The sequence below is a fragment of the Phodopus roborovskii genome, unplaced genomic scaffold (genome assembly GCF_943737965.1).
Source record: "Phodopus roborovskii unplaced genomic scaffold, PHOROB, whole genome shotgun sequence".
NCBI lineage: Eukaryota > Metazoa > Chordata > Mammalia > Rodentia > Cricetidae > Phodopus > Phodopus roborovskii.
The window spans coordinates 5,007,113-5,026,586 of record NW_026126550.1 but is presented as its reverse complement, the minus strand read 5'-3'; the positions used below and the strand labels follow the sequence as shown (position 1 = coordinate 5,026,586).

Here is a 19,474-nt window from a genome sequence, read left to right as displayed (position 1 = left end):
ATGATGAAGTTAGTTTGGAATGAGAAAAATTTCTAAATTGAAATAAACACTACTTTTTAAAAACTAGGAAATAAGATAAGACTCTGAGAACTGAATGCATGTATGCTCTCATCTCCAAAGCTAAGACAGATCATCCAGTGAGATGTATCCAAGTAACTGATGCTGAGTGCAAAGCTCGCATGCTTGCACTCAAGGGCATCATTCATTCTGCCCATGACACTATGGGAGTGATTAAAATGCCCTTCTCTGCAGGCAGTGACATTCACTTATCTGTAAGTTACAATCTTAGAACGCCCTGATGAGATGTAGGAAACAAAATTTGGAGGCTCTTTCCTTCTTAAGATGGCAAGAATTCCTTTAGGACACAATTAAACACCGAGGTCTTTTTACAAATACACCCCTGTCCTGAAGATGATTCCTGGCTGGGACCTTTGGTTAGATCTCCCACGACCTCAAGCATTTTCAATGTATGGGGAGAAAAATACAAGTGTGTATTAACACCAGGAATAACCAGGAATAGAAAGCAGATGGCCTACAATCAGTGCAGGGCTCATGCGTGACTTCAGAGATGTACTGGGAGATGAAGTCATGCTGCAAGTTTGGCTTGTCCATCATCAATAGAGGGGAGGGAAACATCTGGCCCTACTGTCCATCATCAATAGAGGGAGGGAAACATCTGGCCCTAACTATGGGAATATCTGCTTGCTTTACCAGCTCACATGGGCCACAGAGGTGTTCTCTGATAATCTCACTAATAACTAAAGAGAAGCAGACACTTGGAGTAGTAGTCTCTGACTTAAAAAAAACCAGCATCTTACTTTTTTTCTCTGACAGAATCCTATCTTCTTAACATTTTGCTATGTAGCCCAGACACACAATCGTCCCACCTCAGATTATTGGAATTACAGGCACATGTTGACATGCTGAGCTACATAAAGCTTTTAATTACAGGAATAATTGGAGAATCATTTTAGTAAGAGAATCAAAGGGACATTAGATTGACATTTACTGAAAATTAAACTCTGTTATGTTGTATAATACACTGGAGCATGTGAGTCACTGACCTTTCTGAGAACACATTGGTAGTGTAGTGAAAGATGCTGAGAGCAATGGCAATTCTGCAGGCACACTGCTGCTGCGGCCAGTAGACCCAGGCTCCAGCTGATAAATGCCTGCCATAGTGACAGCTGCCTGCTTCTGTTATGGCACAAGGTCTCTGCTGGGGTTCTATACTCTTTGGGTTATCTAGTGAAGACCTGAGTTTCTGGGGACCACATGACTGTTCTAGAACAAGCAGTGTACAGAGGAGGGAGGCGTGGAGGGTTTGGTCTCTCAGACTCTGGAACAGCTGGGACTTCCAGGCAACTGCTATTTAAGCTCCTTTAAGTGGCTGTCTGTGGATGGTGGAAGTGGGGAGGCTGAGGAAACAGAAGTCAACCTTCACTGTCAGAGTCAGGAAAGGTAGGCTAACCTGTCAGGGCTGAAGATGCTGAGATAGAGTCCCATCAGGTCAGTGAGTCTTGGATGTGAAGTTTTAAAAGTTACAGCACCAAATCTCTAAATCTGAGTACACCGTATAAGTGACTGTGAAAGTAGTAGGCCTCCAGAGAGTGAGAGCTAGCAACTTTTGCTATCTTTTCTCAGAGCCAAAAGACTGATTTCTGTTTGCTGGATAAACACACATAAGCCGAAGAACATAACATAGAATTTGTTTCAAGCCCATCAGAAACAGACAAACAGATACACAGACAGATAGATGGATCAGGATGGAGACACGCACGTGCATGCATACATACACACACACACACACACACACACACACACACACACACACACACACACACCCATCCTGAATTCCTGGACACAGCCCAGTTCTAGTAGCTGTTCTGTGAAGCATCAACCCCAGTTCACAGTTAGTTGGTAGTTCAGAAATACTATGTCATGTGACAGGAAGTAATCAATAATCAAAGTCCATTAGAAAGCATGGTCTTCAGGGGCTCTGCAGAAGATGAAGGCATGGGCACCACGGGGACACCTAGGGCATTTGGGTGTCCCCCTGCCATACTCCCTTTTGGGGGAAAAGGTTTATTTGAGCTCAAACTTTTAAATTACAGTCTATCACAGTGAGAGCGGCATGGAGTCTGGGTTGACTCTTTCCTTTCTGGTGGAAGCCACTCCCCTCCCTTATTTTGTGGATTAGGAAACAGTTTGAAAAAAACAAAAGACCTCCCAAATCTCAAAACTACACTTTGTGAGTCAGGGTGTCATGTTGCTTGGGCTAGCCTCAGCCTCACTGTGTAGCTCAGGATGACCTTGAACTATGGTCTTGCGTCTCCCTCCCCAGTGCTGGCATCACACTGTGCACTACAGCACCTACCACTATTTTCCAACTCTTGTAAAAAGAGAAAAAGAGCTCCTACACTTCCGCTCTTTAGCCCCTAAAAGGGACAGAAGTGAGACTTTTGCATCTTTGGGTCCACACACAGACTGGACGTGGTGGAAATGCTCTGCCCCAGGGCCAATGAGTCCCTGTGCCCTCACCTGCCAGCGGCTATAGATGTTTGAGAGGTGTCCCGAGTCACAGCCAGGTCGTGGTGTCTGTCTTATCTTTAATAGCAGCTCCTAACACAGCAGTGTGGCTTTTTTCCTTCATGGACAGATTCTCTTGAATTCAGATGCCCAAACCACATGAAGGATTTTTTTCTTTGAATGTTTTAAAAAATTTATTATTGTATCAGTCAGGGTTCTCTAGAGTCACAGAATGTATGAAATGAATATATGTACAAAGGGAATTTATTGTAATAACTTACAGGCTGCAATCCAACTAATCCAATGATTATCTGTGAACAGAAAATCCAATAAGCCAGTAGCTGCTCAGTCACATAAGGCTGAGTGTCTCACCAGGTCACAGCAATAGAAGAGTAACTAAAATATTTTGCCTGAAAAATTAGTGGAATAAAGCTGGAAGACACCTCTCACTCAAAGTTTAAAAGCGAATGAATCCTTTAGGCTGTTCATCAGTTAGGCAAGCGAAAGAAAAGGCAGAGTGTGGGCTTGACCTCTCATTTCTGGAGTCAAACATCATTTCCCAGATCCCTTTCATACGGCACACCCACTGACTGCTTGGACATGGGCACCATGCAGTAGCAACACCAGAGTCCATGAATGAGGCAGGGGAAGGGAGTGCTCTCTGAGTCTGAGATGAGGCTACCATTTGAGAGTACTCTGTTAGCAGAAGGCCACCTGAGGATTCCCACAGGAGATATGTGCAAACAACTTCCAGGACCTGCCCCGATAACGCAGAAGAACGAACAACACTGTGAAGTGATCCCTCAATCCAGGAATTCACTGCAGAGAACTCAGCCTGTGTAGGGCTGACAGTGAGGGGCTAGCAGATTAGAGACCTGTTCCTACAACAGGGTGACGTTTGGCAGTGTTTAGGAACTCACCAGTCAAACAGTACACCCGGACCAAACGGAACACATCTGATAAAGACCTTGGAGGCAAGGTGACACGGGTCTGTTGTCATAGAGAGTGAGGAGGATCACTCAAGACTGAAATTGGGGCCAGTCTGGGCGGCACAGTGAATCTCAAAAGACAGAAATGAACAGGCAAGCAAAGCAAAACTATCTGCATTTGTGCTAGCTAATGGGCATCTCTGCTGTCTGCAGCCCTTGATCACTTAAAGGGTTTACCACGTGAACTTCAAACGGCAGCACATTAACGGAGTGTTCTCTGCTGCCCAGGACTGACATGGCATCTGGCCACACTTTCTGTTGAATCAGCTTCTAGTGCTGTATTCAGAGCGATTCTCTTTCGGGGGGAGGGAGAGACTGTGAGGGAAGCCAGGTCTCACGAGGACAGATGTGCTGAAATCAGTATGTTACTTACAATGAGTTGCTTCAGCCCCACGAACGACTGTTCCACTGAGCTGGCGGTTAACACTTGTCTCCTTGCTGCAGCCTTCTCACCCAGGAAGCGAAGCATCAAGTCCTTAACTGCATCTCCCTAAAAGAGTTCGGGAAAGAGAGGTGGGGATGGTGAAACACTCACAGGCCCTGCGCTGCGAAGCTGCAACCAGCTAGAAGCAAAGCCATGACTTCCAGAATATTCCTCGCCTTACAGCCATTCTTATTTTCAGAAGCAGCAAATCACCACCAGATCGGGTTTTTAGCAGAAACCATAACCACAGCAGGACAGGGGCATTCACTGATGGATGGATGGGTTCAGGACAGGCCCCCATCAGGTGACTCACTGAAGACAGGGGCCTGTGGTCACTCGGAGAAGCGTGTGTGTGTGTGTGTGTGTGTGTGTGTGTGTGTGTGTGTTTGTGTGTGTGTGCATGTGTTGGCTTCCATGCTGGTGGCCCCCCTCTTAATGATAAGTTCATAGCCAAGGTGAACAGGGCTCTGTCCCAGCCTTGGACCTCAAGTTCTGGGCTTGCTGGAGGTGGAGGACAGACTTTAAGTCTATTTCTGCACTGGGACAATTTTTGCCTCCCAACTTGATTCTTCTGGTTATGCCCACCCAGAGATAGTGTGGAGGACATGAAGTGGTATTTCAAGCATTTCACTTCCTCTAAAAGGGAAGTCATATAAAGCCAGGGGGAGGAGGAAAAGGTTCGCATGAGCTGCCTGGGAAGGCAGAAGCCTGCAAAGTTACAGACCCAGAGCCACGGTCATCTCGAGGTCTTTAGCTCCTTCAGTTATCCACTAGTCCTCTCTGAGCCTGACCTAATCTCCCACTATCAGGTAAAACCATTGAAATGCACTCTTTTATAAAGATTTATTTTTAGTTCTCTCTCTCTCTCTCTCTCTCTCTCTCTCTCTCTCTCTCTCTCTCTCTGTGTGTGTCTGTGTGGAGGTGGTGGGGGGGGTATGTGAATATGAGTGCAATGCCTACAGAATCCAGAAGACGGTACTGGCTGGAGTTATAGATTGCTACAAGCTGCCTGATGTGAGTGCTGGGAACTGAACTCTAGTCCTCTGAAATTGCAAACACTACCAACCACTGAGACATGTCTCCAGCCCTAGAATGCATTCTTCCTTTATTTAATTCCTTCCAAAATTTATTGACATTCTGCCTAGGAGGCTAGAGTTATAGCTGCTGCCAAGTACCTGCTATACACATTTCTAGAAAGAGATGACATGGAGCGAGATGACATGGAGACACAGAAACATTCCATACCCTACCTGAATGTTGTCAAACTTGAGGCCAGGCATGGTGAGATTCTCCTTGTCTATGAACACAGTGCCATATTGCTGGGTCGCTACCTTCATTAGGACCTCTCTGGTCTCTTGGTTAGGAAGCCATGCGTCATTCCTCCGGTCCATCTCGCTCATGCTCAGGGCTGTGGCGAAGGGATCGTCACTCCCAGCAAACACAGCCTGGATCTGTGAGAACGGCTTTGGAGACTCAGGGATGTCCAGAGGTGCTGGGGAAACACCAGATTGCGATTGTTCCATCCTTGTGGAGTAGGATGGGCTGGTGGTATCTGGGGACTTTTCTCCCACAGGGGCAGCGAGCGAAGACAGCTTTTCTGGAACTGGGGAACCTGCATTGGGATTACTGACTGAGATGAAGGTAGAAGTTGTGAAGGAATCAAAGAAGTCAGAGGCCAAGGAATTGGAGCTCATTGTGTCTCCAAAAAATGTACTCAGGCTGGGGCTTGGCTGGACCATTGGAGGAGGAGTCTTGGCTGATGTCTCACTGGTGCTACTGAAACTCGGAGACTTCACCATCTGGGACTCGAAGCCATCCTGCAGAAACAAGTGTGGCTGGGAGGGAGCAGATGTGGCCTGGCTGAAGATGGTGCAGACAGGAACAGGCTCATCTTTGGAGGAGGACTGAGTGGAAGATACTTCTGAGGTCTGTTCTTCTGGGTGAGCTTGGCTGTCCCCCGGACCCCATGTCCTCTGTGCCAACGTTCTCCAGGGCAGGCATGCCCGTCACATCTTCCTGTGTCAAGTCTTCTTTCAGAGATGCTCTGCTATCAGGTGTCATGTCTGAAATGTCTCTGGGCGTGTCGTCTCCGTCAGTTTCGCTGCCATTACTCAGGGTGTCTGCTGATTCCTTGTCCCTGGTACTGGGCAGCTTGCCATCAGCGTCACCTCCTGGAGGCTCTGCAACATCCCGCAGGCAGCCGTCACCCACATCACCGTCACTGTTGTTGGGAGAGTCGGAGATGAGCACACTCTCCATCATGTGCTCGTTCAGCTTATCTACAAAATTGTGAGAGTCTTCGGATGAGGGCTCATTCTCTTCAGACCCAAACTCATCTCCACCAAGATCGATGGTCTCCTCGTGATAAAGCAGTGGGCCCTCCTCCCCAGACACCACCTCAGGGATATTTTCAGGCCCCGCCTGGGCTGGAGGAGATATCTCACTCGGGCTCTCTTCACCTTCTTTAGTTTTTTCCATGTTGCCTAAAAGTAGAGACACTCACAAATCATATCACTGTCTACTTCAAGTGCTGGTAAATAATTTGTGTTCCCCCCCCCCCCACCCAGAGAAAGGTCTCACATAACCTGTGCAGACCTCTGTGGTTCTGAGACAATAGATAGGTTGTGCTCCTTTTATCTTGTTTCTCAGTGTGTCATGGGTTTTAAAGGTCCCACATCCAATGGCACAAAATTAGAAATTTCTCTTTTTCTAGTTTATTTACTTATTTTTAATTGTGATAAAACAACACACACACACACACAATTTACTGCTCACCATGTTTAAGTGTGCTGTTCAGCAATGTTTAGCACATTCTCATTGTTCTCCAATCAACCTCTAGAATTCTGATCATCTTGCAACACATTCTATACCCATTAAATCCGCTTCCCCCACCCACACACGGATAACTACCACCTTACCTCCTGTCTTTTAGAAATTTCTAGGGACCCTGCTTGTGCAGAATCATAAAGCATTCATCCACTGTGATATAGATTGTTACCAGTGAACAAGTGCTGTCTACGCTTACTGTGAAGCTGAGTCCTCCCTCCCTCATCCCCCATCTCAGGCCCAACCATGGCTATCTCATTGTCCTCCAAGGGCCCTTGTCTAGGTGCAGGCTGAGAACAGTAACACATCTTGACAGTAAAAATACGCTCTTGAGAACAGCTGGAAGGTAACCATTGGCAATAGATACTCATCCTGGAGGGACTTGCTCCATCTACTCTGTCCAGAACTCCAGCAGGATGTTGTGAGCACCAATTCAATGATGTCCTTTGCTCACTGTCCATCAGACCACTTGGGTCTTCTCTGTTGGATGCTGTGAGCTCTGTCTGGATAAGGTTTTGCTCTCTACTTGTTGCTTCTGTCTGTTGCATGCTGTTTGCTCTCTTTGCTTGCTAAATGCTCACTCATTGAGTGAGCTATCATTGCTGAAATCATGGCTATCATAGCTCACTCTCTACACTTTACAGAACATCCACACTGCAGCATGTACAGGTTTTCCTTCCCTTCGACAGGTGAACAACACTGCACTTCAAGCATGGGGACATTTGTTTATGCATTTACCCATTACCAGATACCTATGTTCCAACTAGCCTCTAGTGACCATGCACACTGTTGTGAACAGGATTTGTGAGTGTATCTTTGAAATTCTAATTTCAGCTCTTTGGTGCATCCTGCTCCATTGCCCAGAGATGGAAGTGCTAGATCATATAGTTGTCATGTTTTTTTTTTTTTTTTTTCATGTTTTGTTTTTTTCTCTCGGGACAGGGTTTCTCTGTGTAACTGCTTTGGCCTCCCTATTTAGCTCAGGCTGACCTCAAATTTGCCGAACGTTGGGCTTACAGTCATGAATCACTTAGCTCCGCCAACACTACTCTCTTAATTAAGTGCTCAGGTTAAACCCATCTCTTAAGGCACCCCGCGTTTGGCTTACCGCACTGTTTAATTGTGAGGATATGAGACAGAGGAGGGCAGGAGCAAAAGTTGGGGAAAAACAAAAACATATCGTGAGTACTGGTGATGCTACACGGGTACGTACTATGCATGCACATGAGCCTGACCCTCACTTTGTACGGGAGAAACTGAGGTCCAGGGTGGGGGGGGGGAGGGGAGCGTGTCCCACAAACCACAGAATTGGCTAAAGCCAAAAGCCAATCGCTGCTGGGGCTGCCGCAGATTGGCGGGTCCCTGGCCGGCGTGGGAGAGGGCGGTGACTACGCGCGGACACCGCCCTCCGTGGGAAGGTCGAGGGCCCCCGGCGATCCCTCCTGACTGCGGCCCACTCCTCACCTGCCACCCGCCCCCCGGGGGCGGACCACCCACGGGTGAAGAGGGTCCGGAGAGATGACTGAAGACAGGAGGCCGACTCAAGATCCCAGCTCTACGCGCTAATGCGCCTGCGCGTGCCGGCTAGTAGAGCTCGACTTCCGCATATGCTCAGTTCGGGAGCTTCCACTAGAAGCCGGAAGCCAGGCACATTTCCGGTTTAGGGTCGGTGGGCGGGGCCGTTCACTCTGAGTCTCAAGTCTTGTTTCTTGCTTCCTAGTGTAATGTCAGAAAAGGCTGTGACTGTAAAAGCACAGCTGTCATCTCCAAGGGGATAAGGGTTTATTCTGCAGCCAACGATGAGTGGCTATAGCTTGGGAACACAGATTCAGGTCACCTTGATTAAATTCTGCTGCCTGACACGGTAACCATTTGATTGACTTTTACAGTAAGAACAAGAAGTAAATCTATACACTTCTCGAGCACACTTAGGGAGCATTGGGTAGGTGGGTTATAGCAAAGCAGGGAACCCTCTGCTATAGGCCTCAGGTGCTGTCTGATGACATTGGTAGCTTTGAGATTGGTAGAAGCTAGTGGCCTGAGATCTCACCAGAAAGTCACAATGTTAGACACAGAGGTGGGCAATGGATGGCTACTAAGGGAGCTAATGGTAGTGCTACATAAATTGGTGTCATCAAGGCCGGTCCGAGGTATAGGGAAAAGTCACAAACACAGAAGAAACGTGTGTAAAACCAGAACTCCATAGAACCAGGCCAGTGAATTCCCGGTGATGCGGTTCTTATCTTCCAGCCCTTTCCATGCCAGGATGTAAGAGCCCTCCATCTCTGGCGGTGGGGGGGGGGGTTCTGAGCAGTATAGATCACGGGAAATGTTCACGGCTGCACCTCACGGCTCACCTACACAATTACCGGCTTGACTCAAGCTTGCAGCATCTCGTGTTTAAATGGACGTTTAAGAGCCTGCTCCTGCAGAGATGAGGGGAAGGTGGGGTGAGCGAGAAGAGAGGACGAGGGGGGTGATTGGGATTAGAATGTAAAGAAAAAAAACCCACTAAATAAATAAAGAAAGAGAGCCGGCTCCTGAGGCTGGAGTCAAGATCTTGGCAGTGTCCTGGTGCCCATTTAGTTGCTCTCTTTAGGGAGCAGGCGATGGAAGACCAGGGAGCAGCTCTTGGAACTAGAGCGCCGCTCTGGTGGCCGTCCATTCCCGCAGCCTGTGCTCCCGGCCCCGCCCTCCAACCCAGCAGCCCCCGCGGCTCCCAGCCCGCATGAGAACCCAAATGAGCATGTGCAGGAGAAAAGCATCGCCGCCATTGGTCATCGTGGTGGAGCGTACTGTTGACGCCATGAGGAAAACAGGAAGTGAGCCGTCAGGGAGCCGGCCCCTGGCGCGTAGTCCATTTTTTCCTCGGCGGGGAATGAATGAATGGTTTTGCCCGGTTGCTGGTGAGGCTGGACTCCGGCGCTGAGGCGTGAGCGGCAGGGCGAGTGGCGCGTCATGGAGGACGACGCGCCGGTGATCTACGGCCTGGAGTTCCAGGTGGGCATGGAGGAGGCCGACGGTCCGTGGCTGACCCGAGGGCTAGCGTGCTCACCCTGTTTCCGAGGATTCTGGGCATCGCGGGTGGGACTTGGGGAGAAAGGACCTGTTTGGAGTTTGGACGAGTGAGGCATGGACGTATGGGAGGCGAGGGTGCGCGTTCGGCCCCGCAGGTGTTTTAATCACACTCGCACTACTGTCGCCTCGAGGAGCAGTTATTGAGCACTGACGTGTGTGCTGGATGCTGCACAGTACAAGACCCACAGAGAGAGACGTCAGCGGGAAAAAGTACTGGGTGGGTGTTATGAAGCATTTTGCACATTCCCCAGGTTGGAAACATACTTGTTTCTTTTTTTCCTTGTGAACTTTTTTTTTTAAACCCCAGTAGCTGTTGCTGTTGAATTCTATTTGTTTACCCCTTACCCCCCTCTACCACACACACATTAATCTTATTCGTGATGTGTGTTGTTTAGATTACTGATTGGAGTGAGTAGTGGGATGGGGTTTCCACCTCCCATTTCCCAGTTTTTCTTAGGGGATGCTTGTCTATGAACTGGGATGGTTTGTAAATGAGATGCGTTGTCCCAGCAGTCAGGGTAAACCTCTGGGCTCCAAGTTCGCAGGCAAGCCTGATGTAATTGACACAGTGCACACACATGTTCGACGAAATGTGTTCAGATCGCACCGTGTACTACTAACAGCTTCTAAAATGAGGAATGCTTATGTATGAGCAAAGGAATAGGGGAAGAGGACGCGGGGGAGGGGGCAGTTTGACTTAAACTCTGCACTAAGCGATGCACATTAAATCGCAAAGCCAGGGTGCAGCAGTCCCGTGCTAGGGAGGAGATGAGTGGTTAGCACTGTTGGGAGGAGTCAGGGAATACTACTGGGCCTGTGCTAGAGTCAGCCTGGGGCTTCCTGAGGAAGCCTTGTGCTTGTGTGTCTTCAGAGCTTCAGAGGGTTTACAGGGTTTACACGGGTTCTCTGTGGCTTTGGAGGAACTAAACCATGTGTACCAGGCTGGTCTTGAACTCATAGAGATCTGCCTTCCTCTGCTTTCCGAGTGCTGGGAGTAAAGGCATGCCCCACCACTGCCCGGCTTGTTCGTTTGTTTTTCAGATTCATTTATTTTTACTTTATGCATGAGAGTTTTCCCTGAATGTATGTTTGTGCCCCACATGTGTGCCTGGTGGCCAGGGAGATCAGAAAGAGGGCATTAGGTTCCTTAGAGTTGGAGTTAAAGATGGTGGTGGGCTACCTGATATGGGTGCCAGATCCTCTCCATGATCAGGGAAGGTTTTCCTGTGCTAGACCCAGCTTAGTTAAGCAATAGTTCTCCAGAAGTTTCTTCTTGTTGTCAGCATGTGGGTTTAGTGATTGAGCTTTGTTTTCCTGGTAGGGTGGCTTCATGGGAACCGGGAATTCCCATGCTTCAGGCCGTGGGACAGGCAGGTCAGCATGGTGCTACCTGCCCTGTCTTCTCACTCAATCATGGTGTAGTTCCTGGTTATAGCTGATCAGGTTTCTTATTCTTATTTTTCTCTCTCTCTCCCTCTCTCTCCTTCCTTTCTTAGATTTATTTACTTCTACCTTCTATGTATTAGTGGCTTGCCTGCATGTATACCTAGGCATTATATATGTATAAGTGCTCACAGAGGCTAGAAGAGGGTGCAGATACCTTGGAACTTTGGACTGGAGTTACAGATAGTTGTGAGCCACCATGTGGGTGCTAGGAATTGGATCTCGGTTCTCTGCAAGAACAGCTAGTATTCTTAACCCCTGAACCATCTTTCCAGACCCCCCCCCCTCTCCCTCTCCCTCCTTCCCCCTCCTCTGTCTCTGAGATAAGTTTTCTTGGTGGAATCTATTTATTATTTAGTTAACGAATGTCTTAGCCCCCCCACCCCCACCCCACCCCTAGAGTTTCTCTGTGTAGCTCTAGCTCTGGCCATTCTGGAACTAACTTCTGTAGACCAGGCTGGCCTTGAACTCAGAGATCCTCTTGCCTCTGCCTCCTGAGTGCTGGGAATAAAGGCATGTGTCACTGCTGCCCAACTTAGCTGCTTTTTCTATTTCCATGATAAACACCATGACTAAAAGCAACTTGGGGGAGGAAAGGGTTTATTTGACCTCACAGGTCAATTATGAAGGGAAGTCAGGGCAGGAACTTAAGACAGGGACATGGAGGCAGGAACTGAAGCAGACACCATGAAGGGATGCTGCTTACTGCTTTGCTCTCAGGTTCCTTGTCAGTTACCTCTCCTGTATCTCCCAGGATCACCTACCCAGGGCTGGCACTGCCCACATCAACAGTTAATCTAGAAAATATCCCACAGACTTACTTGTAAGACAATCTGATGGACGAATTTTGTAAGTTGAAGTTCCTTCCCAGATGACTCCAGCTTGAGACAAATTGACAAGAAATGGACCAGGACATTAGATAACTACATCGTGCCTACTGTGTGCCATGCCTTTTGTGTCATTGGATCACAGTAGAGTTGGAAAGAGACAAGTTGCAGCTCTTGTGCATTCCATGCACCCATTCCCAGGGAAGAGGTGTTTTTGTCCACAGAGTTTCAGGGTTCAGTTGATCAGTTGGTTTTTGTGGTGCTGGGATGGAACTTGAGGTCTCCTGCATGGCAGTCCAGTGCTCCACCACTGAGCCATGGTTTGTTTAAAAAAGTTATCAGGTGGCTGTTTGATATATGCACTTTTATTTTTTCTTCCTTCTTTCCCTCCTCTGCCCCTTCAGCCATCCACTCTCTTACTTTGGTTGCCTTGTTCTCCTTGTGACTTGGTGAGGAGGCTTTTTGTACAGGGAGTCTTCTAACTGTAGGAGAAGGCAGGCCTGGCCTTGTTCTCTGGTTAGAGCACTGCTCTCCTTGCTGAGTTAGCATTATTAGGCTTTCAAGGCCACTGCTTTTAGATGCAGTCGGCTGTCTGCTGTGTAGTTAGCCATGCATTTCACACTTTAGGAAGCAGCCAGGTAAGAGTATAAGTTTCTCAATTGCTGGGTTCCTGGTGACTATTTTCTGCCATTGTCTGGACACTTCAGCCTTTCCAGGTCCTGTTGTTTGGCTTACTTTATGGAGACCACAGACTAGAAATCTCATTAAAAATATGCCAAAGCTTTTCTGTATGAGAACAAGGGACACATGGACTTATGAAAGGTATCTGACATTCCATCTGCAGCCACATGTCACCTGATTCACCATAAGAGATGTAGAAACAGCCAGACAGTCTCTACTTCTCTAGTCCTTTACTTAATGGAACCTGTTAGATTCTTTCTCTGATCACACCAAACTGCTAGTGCAGGTTACTTACTTTTGGTTAATTTCTTCCGTAAGTAATGGCATTTAATCCTCTTTTCTGCTTAATGTTGAACCAGAGGGTGATTTTGCTACTGTGGTCTGTGTTGATGTTTTTCACCATTAATACTTACCAGTTTGTCTTGTGGTCTTGTAAAGTCTCTGTCTTCTCTCTGCTAATGAAAAGTCTGGGTGTTGCATGTTATTAGTAGCTTACTGGAAGCAACTGTCATAGAGCAAGATATCCCATGCCAGAATGGCTAGAATAAAATGAACTTAGTAATTCTGCTTAACAAATAACCTCTCCTAAAAATGGGAGGGTCTCAGTTGAAACCTCTGTGAGACTTACAGACACATTTTAGATTTGTTTGTGAGAATGATTTCCCTTATTTGTTTTTCTAGAAACAGAACAAAACAACAAAAAACACAACTATGTGTTGTATGAGATTGAAAAAAAACACCGCGAGGTCAGTAATGCCATTCTGAATTCCGGCAGCTTGCTCTCTGAGCTCTATTCTCTGTCACTTCTCCCACACCTTCCCTGGGCACCGTAGTAAATAGCGTAAATAGCATGCCTGAGGTGACATCATGCCTGACAGGGAGGTATGTCCCTGCCTGTCATCTTCACCTGGGAATGTCAGCATTCTGGAACTGCTCTTCTTTTTTAGATGGCTGCTAATGCAGGAAACTTAATTTTATTTCCTTCTTTTGTAAAATGGAGACATTTAATCTTGTTTTCTACCTAATCTTGAGCCAGAAGATGATTTTGTTAAATGTTTTCCTTTTACTGTGGTCTTTGTCAGTGTCTTTGATATTTAATCCCACACCAGTTTGTCTTTCAATATTTTTAGCTGTCTGTCTTCTCTCTCTTGATGAGTCTAGGTCTTGAACTTCTTGGACATTTCCATGGCACCTGCAGAGCAGGAGGTATATGTATGCCAACCTTTTGCTATCAACCGAAATAAAAAAAGACTTTAAAAATAAGGTTTATTTTATTTTATGTATAAATGGGTTGCCTGTATGTAGTATGTATATCATCGAAGTCAGAAGAAGAATTGGAGTTACAGGTGTTTGTGAGCCACCATGTAGGTGCAGGGAATTGAGCTCAGGCCCTCTGCAAGAGCAGTTAGTGCTCTGAACCACTGTGCCTTCTTCCCAACTCTTAGAAAAGACTTTTAATGTGAAGTAGTCATTACTTCTTAGTTGGGAACTCTCCCTGATCCTATTTTTTGGGAACTCCAGGCCTTGTATCATCTGTGTGATCACAAGTTGTATTTGAAGGGCTTTATATACTAACCTAAAGGCAGAGCTCTTTGCCTGTTTTCTTCCCATGAGGATAGAACTGGACCCTTGGTGATTGCCTTCTTCCCTCTGACAGTCAGTGTGGTATAAGTGGGTTCTTTAGGCACATAGAGTTCAGAGGTTCTGAGGTGTCACTGATAGGCCCCAATTTTTGGTGCATGTCTGTGCAGATATCTACATCCACAAAATTTCACAAACCGGTTTAAGGAAGCCTGAACTACTTATCCAAGTTGTGCAGGTGGAGGCAAGAGTGGCCATGTGTCCTTAGCCTGCTTTGCATGGTGAGTGGGCACCTTCTCCACATGTCATAGTGCGCATGCTGCCCTGGACGGGTAGCTCCTCCATTTTATTGAAATACACTATCAGTTAAGTTTTGTGCTGCTGTCCCTGGGAAGGGTAGGGAAACAGAGGTAATATTGTTGGCTCTTCTGAAATCTAAAACTGCACTAATTGTGGTATAGACTAGATGGTCAAGACAGCTCTTAACTCTCTTGCTGATTTTCAAAGAAAAGAAAGAAGAAAAAAGGAAATAAATAAACAAACAGTAAAAACACAAAGCTCTGCTTTGATAGGAAGGAGGCTCTAGCCGGGGAGTGGCTGTGTATATCACAGACAGAAATTTAGAGGCTTCTACTGTTCCCTAGTAGAGAAGCCCAACAACGGCCTAACTGCTAAAATCAATTCACTGGGAGGTCTTTGTCACCTGGGGATGGCTCCATGTGAGTATCTTTAACCCTGCCTTTTCTCATCATCCTAGCAGCCCACATTCCTGGGCTCATGGCTCCTTCTGCCATCTTTAGAGCCAGGACAGCTGCCTGAGTGAGTCCTTGCAGTTGCCCAAGTCTTTTTTAAGCTCCTCTCACCTTTTTCTGGAGGCTCATCTTACTGAAAACCCAGCGTCTGAGGGAGGAGTGTTGATGACAGAGAGCATCGGAGGAAAGGACGGAGCTGTGTTCACAAATCAACATCTCTCTTCCAGAAGGATCATGGGTGGGAATGATGAGGCTCAGAGAGGCTAAGAAATAGAGGGGTATTCATGTATCTTCTGAGAATGACAGGGATCTTCCAGGAATGAGTATTCCTTCTCTTCTCTCTTCATGGTCTGGAATTCCCAACCATGACTGGTTAAACATCTTTAGCTCTGAAGCGGGAGGAGAAGACTTAAGTCTAGGTCAAGTAAGCCATATATCATAGTTCTGGACAAAATATTTATCAGTGACCATTGTGTCCATGCAGAGCATAATTGGATTTAAACTAAAAGGTAAGGCCTCCAAGGGGACCAATACCAAACCTTTTGCCCCTCTAGTCACCCATGGAACGCTAAGTAAGAAATAACTTCTTGGTAAAAGTGACCCAGGGAACTTGTAACCCCACACAGCAGAGATGTTATCTATGGCAAACTAACAATGTATGGCTTAGTTATGTGGCCTCCAGATTGGCTGGTTTCTCCCTCCTTGATTTCTGAGGAAGGATCTCATTATATAGCTCAGGCTGGCCTTGAACTCATGACCCCTGTGGCTAGGTCATGGGCATGCAATGCCACGTGTGAGTTGGAGCAAATGAAACTAGAGGGTTGATTGAAGTTTCCCCCTGTAACTCCATCTCTGACCCTGCTTTATTTCCATGTGTCTGTGACTGTGGCCACCAGAGCATGTTCCTGGATATTCTCCCCTTCTCCAGTGCTTGACTTTGTGGGAGCTGCACAGTCTCTTGTCTGTGTGTGTGAACACAGTGACAGATCTAGGAATCGGGATGTAGACATTTCCACTGGGCCATTGTGCTTGCAACAGGAAGTAAAGTGTAACTTAATGGGCCCTGGCCTGGGTCCTGGTAATGACTGGACTAGAAGATCTGACTAGTTCACAAGCTTGAAGCGCCAGTCAGACTTGGGTAATCTTTTTTTTATCTGAGCATGGAATTCTTCATTTTTCCTTCTATCACTGAATGCTCTGATTGTAGTTACTACAGTTTATGCTGTCCTCAGTTTCCTAGACTTCACCTTCAGGAAGGCTGGCAGCTTGGTTGGATCCTGTACCTGGAGGTGGCTTCATCTACAAAGGCATTTTGCCCAAGCCCATTCTGCTCTCTGGGGATGACCTGCAGCCCCAGTTGCTGCCTAGCTGTTGGCTTAAGCTCTGAAGGGCTATCCAGCTCAGGTTTCTCAAATGGCAGATGTCTGTGACAAATGGCAAAGTGCCACTGTTTCTGGTACACACATTTTAGAATGTTAGGGCCTGTTTCCTAGTGAATGGGCATTTGCACTTCCTGTTCTTTCCCATGTGGTTTTTTTTTTTTTTTTTTTTTTTTTTTTTGCCTTACTGTACAATGACTCAGTTTCTGCATGATCACTTTGGATGTTCCCTTATGGAAGCTTTCTCCCAGCCTTGGTGCAGAGGTCTGCTCAGTCCTTTTCTGTCGGGTCAAGGGTTAAGATCATGCACAGCTTCAGTTCTGCTCCCCATTACTGAGTTCCTCTGTGGTGAGAGCTGTGCCAGCTTCTTTGTGGAGGATCCTGCCCTGTGCAGGTTTGCACTCTAAGCCTCCTACCTCGTCACAGCTTTCCTCTGCAGGGGCAATGAAACCAGATCCAGGGCCTCTTCACAGACTAGGGCCTTTCTAGTTCTCTGCAGGGAAGTTGGCTTCAGCTACCTGCATTGCATCGCTGGAAGCCATTTCTGTTGTGTTGTTTTGATGAAGGTTAATTTGTTGAACCAATCTATTTATTGCTGACACAGTGGTTTTATTACACAACTTAACTATTGCTGTGTGAATAATTTGTGTCTTTATTGCTTAGATTAGTGCCCACTTAGAGTTATTTCACGTACAGATTTGAAGTGCAATTGTGTTAGGAGTGTGCAGTCGCCTCTAGACACTGCTGATTTATCCTTCATCACAGCAGATGAGATGAGCCGACTTTTCTGTGTCTATTAAGCCTAACTTCATAAATGTGTATGCATTTCTTTCCTCCTTAGGCACGTGCTCTAACACCTCAAACTGCAGAAACAGATGCCATTCGCTTCTTGGTTGGGACACAGTCTCTTAAATATGATAATCAGGTAACTATTTTTGACAAATGTATACATGTTAATTATTAAGCTTATTCTTAGTTTCATATCCATTTTGCTCTTGATTTTTCAAACAATATTTTAAAAAATTTAATGCCATACAAACAAAAATTTTATTAGGTTTAAGTACATATTTCCAAGTCATAACTGTTATCCAACTGTATAATCATTAAGCACAATTAATTTAAACATTCTGTTTAGTATCTCTCTTACATGTTTGTGTGTGTACATGGTGTATGCGCATGTTTATGTGTTGCATGGTTTATGTACATGTTTCTGTGTGTGTAGCATAAGTGCATGTGTATGTGGAGGTTAGAGGTTGACTTTGGGTATCTTTTTCAATTGTATTCTCTTTCTCTCTCTCTCTGTGTATGTATGTATGTGTGTGTGTCTGTAAGTAACAGAGTAAGACATCTTACTTTTTAATTGTGTATCTGTGTGTGTATCTGTGTGTGGGTATGTGTCTATAAGGCCAAAGGTGCCCTAATCCTCTGCAGAGGCAGTACCTACTCTTAATGGCTGAGTTATCTTTCCAGTCCCCATGGTTATTTCTAATACAAAAAGTACATTTGTTTATTTTACAAGGGACTTCTGTGATGTCCTAGATTTTGTTTGGCATTTGTTATATTTCTAGGCAATTAAATTAGATTCTTTTTCTTCTAAAGAAATGATAATACCTGGGACTCTTGTGCCTGTAGCTCCAGGTCTGTGATTTTTGCCACAGTGGATCCCATGAACTTGTAGGTATGGATGTCTGGGAGATCTAGCCAGTTTGCCTGCTAGAGGGACTTGAGGCCAATACCCCAGAACTTTCCACAGACCTCATGTTACCTTGTCCTCCAATTGTGCAACACCCCTTATTTGTGGGTAGTTGTGGTGTGGTGGAGCTTGAGGGTCTACATCCAGGATATGTACAGTTATGTTTGGGTCAAGTATTTCTCAACAGGCTGTTTCATCAGAACTCCTTGAGCAGCCCCAGGATTGGCTGCTGGCTATTCTTCCTGGGATTGTGTACCTGGAGAAGGCTGGACATGTGAGCCAGTATCAGGAGAGACAGAGATCAAGAGAGCCAGTCCCCTGCCATGCTTCCCTTGAAGTGCTGCCTCTGTGAGTCATGCTCTTCACTGTCTGAGAACTCTAGTCTCATCTGATGTATTGATTATGTCCCCATAATTATGCCCCCTCTTTAAAATGCTGTACTTTGGATTGGAGAGATGGCTCTACAATAGGAACCTAGGTTTGATTCCCAGCATCCACAAGAGGGCTCACAACCCTCTGTAACTCCTGTCTCAGTGGACCCAATGCCCTCTTCTGGCCTTCACAGACACTGCGTGCATGTGGTGTGCTGACTTACATGGAGGCAAAACACCCATATACATAAAATAAAAATAAAGGTTAAAAAATTCCACACTTAGACTGTTTCTGAGTTTTAGACTTATATCTAAATGATATAATAAAGAGACAGTTGGTGGCATCCAGTAACCTGGCTGGGTCAGTCATCTCCCTAGCTTTGGCTTCATGGATGTGTCTTCATTGTGCAAAAGAGTATCCATCATATTCATTGCTTTGAAAGACACAGTCACAGGCCTAGGGGTTCCCAGGACTCAGGTTATTTTGGGTTCTCTGTGCTGCCAAGCTTCCTTGGGGTTCTTGTCCTTGGGTGGAAGACTTAAGGATATTAATATATGTAGGGAGTCACACCATTGGCCTAATAAGCTTTGGGGAAAGTGTGACATATTTAATAATGTTGCCATTTCTTCTTCACATTCACAGTGGAGGGCTGGATATTGGCCTTAGTTAAATGGATCTAGAAATCCAATTCTGTAAATTTACAAATGTTGAAGTAAGAGCCCAGAAGGGCTTAGTGACTCACTTGAAGTAACACAGCCAGGAAGTGGTGGAATTCAGGCTGGAACCTAGGTGCCTCAGGTGATAGACGGACACAGACTGTAGTGTTTTCAGTGTTGCCAATATTAATTGGGATTGCAGAAAATTAATGAGATGTGGCCCATGAAAATGACTGCACTGTCC

General features: G+C 46.2%; 2 protein-coding genes across 2 annotated transcripts in view; one reads left to right on the top strand and one right to left on the bottom strand.

Moving 5' to 3' along the window:
- Trappc12 (trafficking protein particle complex subunit 12) overlaps positions 1 to 8,319 on the bottom strand; it is a 41,302-nt gene extending 32,983 nt beyond the window's left edge. The window contains 4 exon segments of the mRNA XM_051201207.1: positions 3,892 to 4,008; positions 5,193 to 5,906; positions 5,908 to 6,425; positions 8,233 to 8,319. Of these exon segments, the coding sequence (XP_051057164.1) occupies positions 3,892 to 4,008; positions 5,193 to 5,906; positions 5,908 to 6,420 (1,344 nt within the window). The 5' untranslated portion in view covers positions 6,421 to 6,425; positions 8,233 to 8,319.
- A 1,296-nt stretch (positions 8,320 to 9,615) lies between these two features.
- Positions 9,616 to 19,474, top strand: part of Eipr1 (EARP complex and GARP complex interacting protein 1) — a 101,758-nt gene continuing 91,899 nt past the window's right edge. Inside the window, 2 exon segments of the mRNA XM_051201214.1 lie at positions 9,616 to 9,768; positions 17,351 to 17,434. Of these exon segments, the coding sequence (XP_051057171.1) occupies positions 9,727 to 9,768; positions 17,351 to 17,434 (126 nt within the window). The 5' untranslated portion in view covers positions 9,616 to 9,726.